The sequence below is a fragment of the Pyrus communis genome, chromosome 5, assembly GCF_963583255.1.
Source record: "Pyrus communis chromosome 5, drPyrComm1.1, whole genome shotgun sequence".
NCBI lineage: Eukaryota > Viridiplantae > Streptophyta > Magnoliopsida > Rosales > Rosaceae > Pyrus > Pyrus communis.
Window position 1 is genome coordinate 22,726,115 of NC_084807.1, and position 10,759 is coordinate 22,736,873.

The following is a 10,759-nucleotide window of genomic DNA, read 5'->3' on the forward strand; positions in this document are numbered from 1 at the left end:
CAAATTGGTTTGGAAAATCTTAACTAATGAAAACAATTGGTGGTTTAGGTTGATACTGTGAAATCCCGTTCTTGGATTCCACTATTATAATCTACGTATTTGTATTATTGAGTTTTATATTATTTTTTGAGAATTTATATCAATTTATTTGAATTTAGATTTTAATTAAACTAGTTACCAAGTTTGAAGTTTGAAAATTAATTATTTAAAATTAATAGACCTGTCGAGATCACAATTTATATTTTTGAATAGAACTCGATCTCACGTACGCGTAGATGCAAACCATTCGTGAAATAAAGTTATAGCGAAATAGTTATTAACGTTTAGAGTTAAGGATATTTTGGTAATTTTCTCAATTTGGAAGCTCCGGATTTCTAGAGCAAAGATCTTTGAAACCACATGTGTGGCTGGGATGGAAGGAAAGAATAGAAAGAAGAAAGATGGGCGGCTGGGATTAAAAGGAGAGGAGAGAGAAAGGAGAGAAGGGAAGGAAGAAAGGCGGAAAAAAGAAGAAGAAGGAGAATGGAGACCAATCGGAGAAGGGAGTGGACGAGTGCAGAATTGGGATTGTTAATTTACTTTGAGAACATACATTTGGTTGAAATGTTTTGTTGATTATCGTGCTGTCCTGGGGAGATAAGTGAAGCAATAAGGGAGGTGCTCTCTATTTAGTTGCCACCAAATCACAATGTCTGTATAGATTATAGAATTTGTGAGACATGAGCTGCAGTCTTTGCACCATGATGATGCACATATCGTAGTATTGAATTAACTCTTTAACTATTGGGAAGTGATTATTGTTATTAGGTGGAGTTAGACCTTGTTAAATAACTTCTCTACTTTCTTTGCACCGAGTCCTTGCGGCTGCAAATACTTGTGTTATGTGGTAATCTAATAGTACATTAGTGCATGCCTATACTGAAACCAAAATCAAGTTGATGATTCACGTTGTGAAGCTATATGTATATATTTCTCATATGCCTAGACAAGCTGTACAAAGAAAGCATACCGTTTTTTAATAGTTATTCCGATTACATGTCTGTAGGAATGTCTTGCAGTAGTAATATGAGTTTATTGAATTGATGAACTACAAATGGTTTGATCCCTATTTAGGGTACTTAGGCAGTCTAACGAGGAGGTTAGATGCAGCCATAAAGCATATGAAAAATTATTACGCAGTTGATTCTTGAATTATGCTTTGTACATATCCCGGAGGTGGGGTATGTTAGAGATACGGGTATTTAATGATGTCATGTGTCGATCCTGGACGTATGTCGGGATCGGAGCGTGATAGACATACCTTGATCCCGATATTTAGTAGCACGAAAACCAAGACGTGCTGGCCCGAATGAGTGATGTAGTCGTAATATACATGAAAATATAACTAAAATTATCAACTAATAAATCTACCAAAAATTTAGCAGAACTTTCCCTAAAATAAGGATAAGCCCAATTTTCAACAACTGCAAGTAATCACGTTTATTTCAACACATCTCCAAAGGACAATAAGGATAAGCCCAATTTTCAACAACTGCAAGTAATCACGTTTACTTCAACACATCTCACGTTTATTTCAACACATCTCCAAAGGACAATAAGGATAAGCCCAATTTTCAACAACTGCAAGTAATCACGTTTATTTCAACACATCTCCAAAGGGCCACACCTAATAGGTTGCAACTCTCTATTACATGCACAATAATATGTTCAAAGCATATTTGCCAAAATACTAGTTCTACAAGTAAAGTCGAGTAGATAACATGCCTGGTAAGAATGTGTCAGAACTTTGGGAAGAGGCCTCAACGTCAAATATGCCAACTACAACAGATTCCAATGACATTGCATACAATATCATACTCTAGTCGTAGCTAGTGTGAATGTAAGTTGGATAATGTAATCTTGTCGTTATTAAGTAGTCTCAACGTAATGATAAGTTGATTATATAGTATAAGCTGGATGTCATGTTCGTAGACAAGCATAGCATCTATCATACACGTGAAAACTAAGTGTCATGTATGTAGACAAGTTGGGTATATATCACGTTTAAGCTGGATATCATGTCCGTAAGCAAGCTGAGTATATATCAGGCACGTGTAAGCTGAATGTCATGTCCTTAGATAAGTTAAGTATATATCATACACATGTAAGCTGGAAATCATGTCTATACACAAGTTGAATATATATCATACACGTGTTGTAGGGCCTATTTAATTGACAAATTATAGAGTGGGAGTGAAAGAGGTGCGCTGGCAAGGAGAGAGTTTGTAGTAATACTGGGGTGTGTATTATTTCACCATGTTGTGCCCCTATTTATAGTAGTAGGGAAGGTAAAATCCTTACCCAGTAGGTATTATAAAGATTTCCTAGGATTTACACAAACATATCCCTAACCTAATCTAGAATGCAATAGTGTATAATTTTTATGGCAAGACATGATTTCCTATTGATTTTGAATTTTCTTCCACGAGGTGGTGAATATAATTTATCTTTTAGTATTTTCAATACCACAAATATTAGTTTTATTTAAAATCTCATTAATATAAGCAACTACAACTTTCAATTTTAAGTTAAAAATGTATTAATCGATATGGAAATACATTAATATCAAAGTTTTCAATCAAAACTTGAAAACTAATAAGATTTCAGCCTAAGAATATTAGGAGTGTTTGTTTGGGCTCACTAACTTTCTTTATACTAGACTACACTAATTATTAGTGTAGTTCTGTGTTTGGTAGGCAATGGGAGTAAGTTTAATGAGATTAGCCCTTAGTTGCTCCGACTATCTCCTTCGCTAGGTGTTCTTAGCGAGGATCCCCATATACCACTGGACTGCCTAAGCCCGTCGTCTAGAGAGAGTCATCAATCGTCCTCGTCAGCTCGCTCATCTTCCTGCTCCGTCATCCTCGTACTGGTCGCCTTCATCTCCTGCTTGTCATCATCTACTCCTAGACTGGTAAATTTGTTATGATCCCACATCGACTACACTTATGGGGGTGTAGGGGTTCTTAAGTCATTGGGGTCCTCCCACCTATTGGACTAGTCTTTTGGGTTGGGCTATTCCCTTGGGCTTGAGTACCTAACATTGGTATTAGAGCCTAGGTTCCCAATGCGGCAGAGGGGGCGACCTACAAAGGGCTACCTTAACGGGATGACCAAAAGGTGCGCCGCCATTAAGACTGAAGGGTGGTGTAATGTTATGATCCCACATCGACTACACTTATGGGGGTGTAGGGGTTCTTAAGTTCTTGGGGTCCTCCCACCTATTGAACTAGTCTTTTGGGTTGGGCTCTTCCCTTGGACTTGAGTACCTAACATTGGTATCAGAGCTTAGGTTCAAGACGCGGCGGAGGGGGCCACCTGGAAATGGCTACCTTAACAGGATGACCAAAGGGTGCGCCACCGTTAAGAGTGAAAGCCACCAGAGTAAGGGCCGTCGTGGGCGTTGGCTTCCGAAGGATGGTGTAATGTTATGACCCCACATCGACTACACTTATGGGGGTGTAGGGGTTCTTAAGTTCTTGGGGTCCTCCCACCTCTTAGACTAGTCTTTTGGGTTGGGCTCTTCTCTTGGCCTTGAGTACCTAACAAAATTTCAAATCTGACGATTTATTTCTTTGATTTTGTTTCCAGATCGTTAAATTATTACTGGATTTTCATCGATTCATTGTTTTGGGTTTGAAAACTGTGAAAATTTGGAATTTTTACATCAAAGATGGTCCATTTTGTAGATAATATTAGTTTTCTTGAATTTTGTGGTTTTGGGTGTTTTTGATTTGGGTTGAATTTCATAAATCAGTAGTGGCTAAGTGGTTCGTTGCCGGTACGGATGGCGTCGGGACGAAGCTTAAGCTTGCTTTCGAATCTGGAATTCACGACACCATTGGTATTGATTTGGTAATGCTAATTTTGTTCGAATGAATTGTCATGTGGTACACAATGTGTCGTTGAAAACTGCTGCTCTAAATCAGTTTCGATTCTCAGGTTGTTATAAGTGTCAATGATATTGTTACTTCTGATGCTAAGCCGTTATTTTTCCTTGATTACTATGCTACAAGCCGGCTCGATGTTGATCTTGCTGAAAAGGTAGAGCTCACAGTGCCTGAGTTTCTTAGGTTGTGTAAATACATATCACTAATTGAAGCTTACTCACGTTTTTTGTTTGTTTTACCTTTTTCTAGGTTGTAAAAGGTATTGTCGATGGTTGCAAACAATCTGACTCTGTTCTTTTAGGTGGAGAGGTATGCTAAATAATCAATTCTTGTGTTAATATGTATATCAGGCATTTCTTTTGCAGTTAATTGAATGTATAGCATTTTAGTTTCACGCTCGTGTTACTAATACTTTGACAAGGTATGGATCCCTAAATTGCATAGCGTCGTTCAAATTGTTTGTCTTTGTACTTTGCAATACTCTGCAATGGCAGTAGCCTGGTGCACGAGACTGCACATTTGTTCATATTAATATCAGTAATAATTAGGTCTTCTATGAGAAAAGTAAAATGATAATTACGGTGCATACTTTGATTAGAAAATTAGTTTTAAGGACAAAGAATTGTGTGCCTCAGCATGTGGTGTTCTTGTCTATTCCTATCACGTCCACAATTTGATGTATATGAAGGGCCTTGGATGCAGATGCAAGCCTTTTGATTAGAAAACTAGTATTAAGGACAAAGAATTGAGATGCAGATGCAGAGCTTTGGAGTTTGGGTGTTGTTTTTGGTAAATTATTAATAAATAAAATTCGAAAACTTGGAGCCAAATTCATTAATTGTTTGTCTATGTATCTACTTTGCAATGACTCTGCAATGGCTGCCATGGCAGTAGCCTGGTGCACTGTGTTCAGTTGTTTGTTTTGGTTTGTTGTACTTTTCTGTTCATATCCCTCCGATTCTATTTTAATTGCTTTTTACAATTGTTCATTTAATCCCACTTATGTAAATAAATGCAAAAAAAATAATGTTGTTTGACTCCTTGTGCTGAAATACTTCAGTTTTATTTGCAGTTCTTGGTTTTCTTGCATGTTTTTTGTTCGGGAAGATCAAAGTGTTTGATCACAGAAGCCATTCCGCAAAGCTCTGCATTGTATTTCTTCCATTACTATGTGATGCTCTCGTCGGAATCTCTCGTGTGATGATTACTGAGTCATTGGCAGGACGTCTTCGCCAGAGGTCTTGTAGGAATTGTCACAGCTTCGATTTGTTACTAGCAGTCCTTACCTCTCTTAAACCAGCTGGATGGGTGGGCACCTCAAGTATATTTTCCACATGCTGGGTGCATAGAGGAATGTTGGCGTGCCCTTATCTTCGGCCACGAGGTTAAGCTCTCTTCGCATGCGATATGCGAAGAACAGATATTGAGAGTCCAGACTCGAGTGCACTAGTCCACTAGTTACTGGAAGAAGGGAGAAGATCCTGAGTTGAGTTTGTATGCCAAATAGAAATCATATAGAACGTACATATACATTTTGTATACACAACGTAGTACTTCATTCGATGACCCCATATCATATGTGTAGCTCCTAACATCATTCTTTATTAAATGAAAATTTTATAATTTTACATAAAAAAAAATGTATGATTTTTGTTCTGAATTGCTTTGTTGGTCTTTTGGGTGATGAATGTGATGATTTTTCATTATCCTGCTTTTTAGTCCGAGTCTGCATCAAATGCTTTACTAAGTTAGTCTACCTTAGTCTAATCTAAGCCAGTCCAGCTTAGTTCCTAAAGCTAGTCCAATTCAAGATAGTTCGGTGCAACAAACACTACCTTAGTAGACAAGGGACTACGTTCAAAATTAATTTTTATTTCATGATTACAAAAATCCTTCCTAAGCCCAAACACAATATAAGCCTCATATCAGCCGGCCCAAAATCTGAAGCTTAAGCCCAAATCACTCCTTTTAACCTTCAACACGACGTCGTGCCTATCGACTACGTTTACCTCCGTTTTCACTACAAACCGAAACCTCAGGCCAACGCCTCTAGGCTTTTGGCGGCTTGGCCCCTCTTCGCTTTCTTCCTCCTCAGAGTCGGTGAAAGCCATTACTTTCGAAAGAGTTGCAGAGATGGTTTTGTCTAACAGAAAGCTGAAGCAAAAGCTAAGAGAAAAACTAGCTCAATCGTTAGTTGAATCTGTAGCGAAGCCTAAAACCGACCCGACAAATGATGGCTCGGAAAATCCGGACCCGAAATCGACCCCCCGGTCGCTGAAAGTGCTTCTGGACTCCGCAACCCAGAAACCCAGATTGTCCAAGCGGGAAAAACGAAGAAAGATCCTGTCTTTGCGAGGTCCAGAGGTGGTGAGTGTGAATGGCAGTGGTGGTAATTTGGGAGGAAACAAGGGGGAGGAAGGGAAAAGGGATGTGGGTTCAGAGGGTATGGGGGTTGAGAAGAAGAAGGAGGAGGAGAAGAAGAGGAAGAGGAAGAGAGATGATGAGGAGGAAAAAGATGGAGATTTGAGTGCAGAGCAAAATGGGGTTGTGAAGAAGGAGAGTAAGAAGCCAAAGAAGAAGAGTAAAACGAAGAAGAAGAAGAGAAAGACTGGGGCGAAAACCGAGGAAGAGAAGAAGGGTGGTGAGGTTGGGAATGGAGAGCAAGTTGTCCAGGAAACAGATATAAACATTGATAGGTGATTTTTGACTAAACCCTTTTGCTCAATTTGAATATTTGCATATCTGATTTCGAGTAGGAGTCTGATTGATAGTGTATTATGGGAGGAAATGTGGATTGAAGGTGTCTGCTGTCTGTGTGAAATTTTCTATAGTTTTTGCCTCATTCTGTTTGTTGTTTCGTTTCGTTTAGGCAAGCGAGTGGGGATGTTCCGACAAAAGTTTATGTGGGAGGCATTCCTTATTACTCGACCGAGGATGATATTCGAAGTTACTTTGAAAGCTGCGGCACGATAACTGAAGTTGATTGTCTGAGGTTTCCTGACAGCGGGAAGTTTAGAGGAATTGCTATTATTAGCTTTAAGGTATGAAATTGTGAATTAAATTCCGCATTCGAACTTTATATTAGAAATTTGTGTATTTCAGTCCTTGCTAATGTAATTTGGAAATGATAGTCTCTTCACAACCTGATGAATCAAAGATTTCCCCACTAGAAAAGTCTACTTCGTAATGTCTTTTTTGTGTATCAATAAATGGATGTTAAAATATCACTGGTCAACATGTTTTTGAACAAATCTTGGAAGTTATAGTTTGCTTCCTGGTTCCTCCAGTTTGGACTTGAGATATGCGAGTATTCAGATTGTCTGTAGTGGATTTTAAAATTATGTCTTCCTTAAACTTCTGCTTTCGCTAATTGATGTGCCTTATTCAACCTCAAGAAGCTATAAGTATACCTTGCAAGAGCTCATCGGTTAATCACAATAGGCTAATTGCTCAAATCATTGATTGGCATAAAGGTTAATCACAATATACCACTTGGTAGCTGATCTGCCTAGCTTCAATTTTATATGTCTTCCAGCATGGTGGATGTTAGCAACTTAATCATGGTAGGAATAAACAATCATACAACCTCTGATTAATTTATGCTATTCTTTTGTTTTTCAATGATTTGTGTTTTTCATCATTAAATATGAAGATGTTCCTTCAAAGATACTGACTTTGAAAAATTGCTAGAAATGAAAATGAGGAGGATGTTGAGAGTCTGAATACTTTCCAAATCTAAGGTCACGCTGTATACAAGATTGTTTATCGTAGTCTCATCTTAACATGCTTATGTTTTTACAGACAGAAGCAGCAGCTAAGCGTGCCTTGGCTCTTGATGGAGCTGAAATGTGAGTTTAGACAATGTTTTCTGTAGTTTCTTTATTTGCTGTTGTAAGATAGTTTTCCAGTTATCACATGATTCTAATGAAACTTCTTATTACCTCAGGGGTGGACTGTTTCTGAAAATCCAGCCATACAAGGCAACTCGACCCAATAAACCAAATAAAGTATCTGATTTTGCCCCCCAAATTGTGGAGGGATACAATAGAATCTATGTTGGAAATTTGTCATGGGATATTACTGAGGATGATTTAAGGAAACTTTTCTCGGATTGCAAGATATCATCTATACATTTTGGTATGGATAAGGAAACAGGGGAATTTCGAGGTTACGCTCATGTAAATTTCTCTGATAGTCTCTCGGTGACGATGGCATTGAAGCTAGATCAGAAGGTTGTATGTGGAAGACCTGTCAAGATAAGCTGTGCAGTTCCTCTGAAAAAAGCAGGGACTCCTTCAACTCCTGCACTTACAACTCCAAGTACCCATTCAACATCTGTAGCTTCAGCTATGTATACTGATTCCATTCCCGTAAATACTACTTTGGGTACAGGGGCTGATGACGGTGGGTTGAGTGCCAGTAAGATTAAGAGGAGGACGTGCTATGAGTGTGGTGAGAAGGGCCATCTTTCTTCGGCTTGTTCAAAGTCTGCAACTACAATATTAAGTTCCCATTCAATACCACAAGCTACAACTACAAGTACCGATCCGACACCAGTTGCTACAGAATCAGGTAAAGGAGCTGATAATGGTGGGTTGAGTGCCACCAGTGGTAAGATTAAGAGGAGGACGTGCTATGAGTGTGGTGAGAAGGGTCATCTTTCTTCAGCTTGTCCAAAGTCTGCAACTACAGCTTTTAATACCCATTCAACACAAGTAGCTAAAACCACAAGTACCGATCCGACACCAGTTGCTACAGCTACAGGAGCTGATAATGGTGGGTTGAGTGACATCAGTGGTAAGATTAAGAGGAGGACGTGCTATGAGTGTGGTGAAAAGGGTCATCTTTCTTCAGCTTGTCCAAAGGCTGGTACTACACCTTCAAGTACCCATTCACTTCCAGTAGCTACAGTTACAAGTACCAGTCCAATACCAGTCGTTACAACTACAAGCACCGCTTGGATACCAGTTGCTACAACAGGAAGCACCGATTTGCCACCAGATGATTCAACTACAGGCACCGGAGCTGATACTAGTGGGTTGAGTGCGAGCACTGGTAAGATTAAGAGGAGGACGTGCTATGAATGCGGTGAGAAGGGACATATTTCTTCAACTTGTCCAAAGAAGCAAACCAATGCAAGTTAAGCATGTCACCTGCAGGCAGTATCCTAAGTTTTTCCTATTAATTACGTTTAGGATAAACATACATAGTACTCTTTTCGAGTAGGTTGTTGAAAAGCCAAAAGTTGTTAGTGAGTCCAATTTTGGGAAATTTTGTTTTCTCCATGTAGCTTAGTTTGAGGCAAAGATATGTAAAACTGAGATATTTCTTTCTTATTGACAAGGCAGATTATGTTACTTGCTTGACCTCTCCATGTCAAAGCACATGGTGATTCTTGTTAAAACTAAATGTAAGACGAGGTGACAAGGGGTTTGTAGTTCAAACGGTTAAGTGATAATGAGTATATTGATTCATGCATTCGAGGTCTTGTGTTTGAATCCTGAAGTCTTGAAAACTAAACACTAGGCAATACTCGACATCGCGTCCACTCCAAACCTAACCTAACTTGTCTGAAATACGACATCCGATCCAGTCCTATCCACCAAACGTGTCTTTTACTTTAGTGCAATGCTAGCTCCATCTTATGTTCGAAAGTAATTTAAATGAGGTGGAGAAAGCGTCGGGTTTGGTTCAAAAGTATCACTCCAAGCGGGGGACAAACGAAAAAAGAACAACGTGCGAGTTGGGTATGTTCCATTTACTTTGGCAAGTACGATTTATAACTGGCTACCACTATTTCAATTTCTAGTCACTATTATTTATGCCCCTTAATTTTTCTTTGTTATGTTTGATTCAAATGATAAAAATCATTTGTCTGGAAGAAAATAAAAGGTATGCGTACACCAATTCCCTAAGTGAATCTCAATTGGTAGTGTGTAAAGTAGAAGATTTCTATTGATAGCGAAATAAATAATAGAGAGACCTTTTGAACTTAAATAGGAGTTTTGATTCAGTTTTAATGAGGCATGTGCACTACGTGTTATTGAAGATAATAAGAGTGACCAAAAGTAACGGTGAAAATGGGTCACGTGCAGTGCACATGTTATTTTTGGAGAGAAGTTTGAAAATGATTAGTGTTAGGTTGACACATTCGAATATTAAAAAATCTACCAGCGCCTCTCTTAAGTAACAAATTAAAAATTTATTTGAAGTGAGAAGCCGTCTACAATGCGCATACTTTTCTTCTCGAACAAACTCGACATTGTAAATTAATTTTTAACAACGTGTTGTATATTTCCTATTTCTTGTTTTAAAAGTAATTAACTTTTAGCAAGAAATTAAACAAAACAAAACATGATGAGTTGCCAACTGCTCATTCAACAACGCAAGTCTCATTACGGCCAGACGTTTTGATAGCACCTCACGTTTTTCATGACGATTGTTTCCTTTACATGTCTCGTTTGAATCATCTTTGTCACAACTTGGAATTTTTGTATATGATCAAAATTTATTACATAAAATGAAGGATATAATTTGGTTAATTACGCAAAAAAAATATTATGTGAAGTATGTATTTATAGGGGTTTGAGTGTTTTTATTGACAAATAAATCATTCAAATATAGCATAAACTTTGTTATTGTGTACATCGTAAATGAGAAGGTGTTTAGCTCGAATAATAGTAAGAACTTATTGTGGGTTGGCTTTACGAGCATTTTTACTCTTATATTAAGAGGTCTCGTGTTCGGATCTCTCTCATGCATATGAGGTCTTGAACACGGTCAGACACTTTTCTCTAATTATTATTCACTCATACATTTGAGATCTTATA

The 10,759-nt window shown here is 38.2% G+C and overlaps 1 protein-coding gene across 1 annotated transcript; it reads left to right on the forward strand.

The window, feature by feature from the left end:
• The first annotated feature begins 5,957 nt into the window (after positions 1 to 5,957).
• On the forward strand, positions 5,958 to 9,368 carry LOC137735060 (phragmoplastin interacting protein 1-like). The gene is made up of 4 exons (XM_068474424.1): positions 5,958 to 6,625; positions 6,799 to 6,970; positions 7,731 to 7,777; positions 7,876 to 9,368. The coding sequence occupies exons 1-4, from the start codon at positions 6,063 to 6,065 to the stop codon at positions 9,071 to 9,073; spliced, it is 1,980 nt and encodes a 659-aa protein (XP_068330525.1). The 5' UTR covers positions 5,958 to 6,062; the 3' UTR covers positions 9,074 to 9,368.
• Positions 9,369 to 10,759: the final 1,391 nt, after the last annotated feature.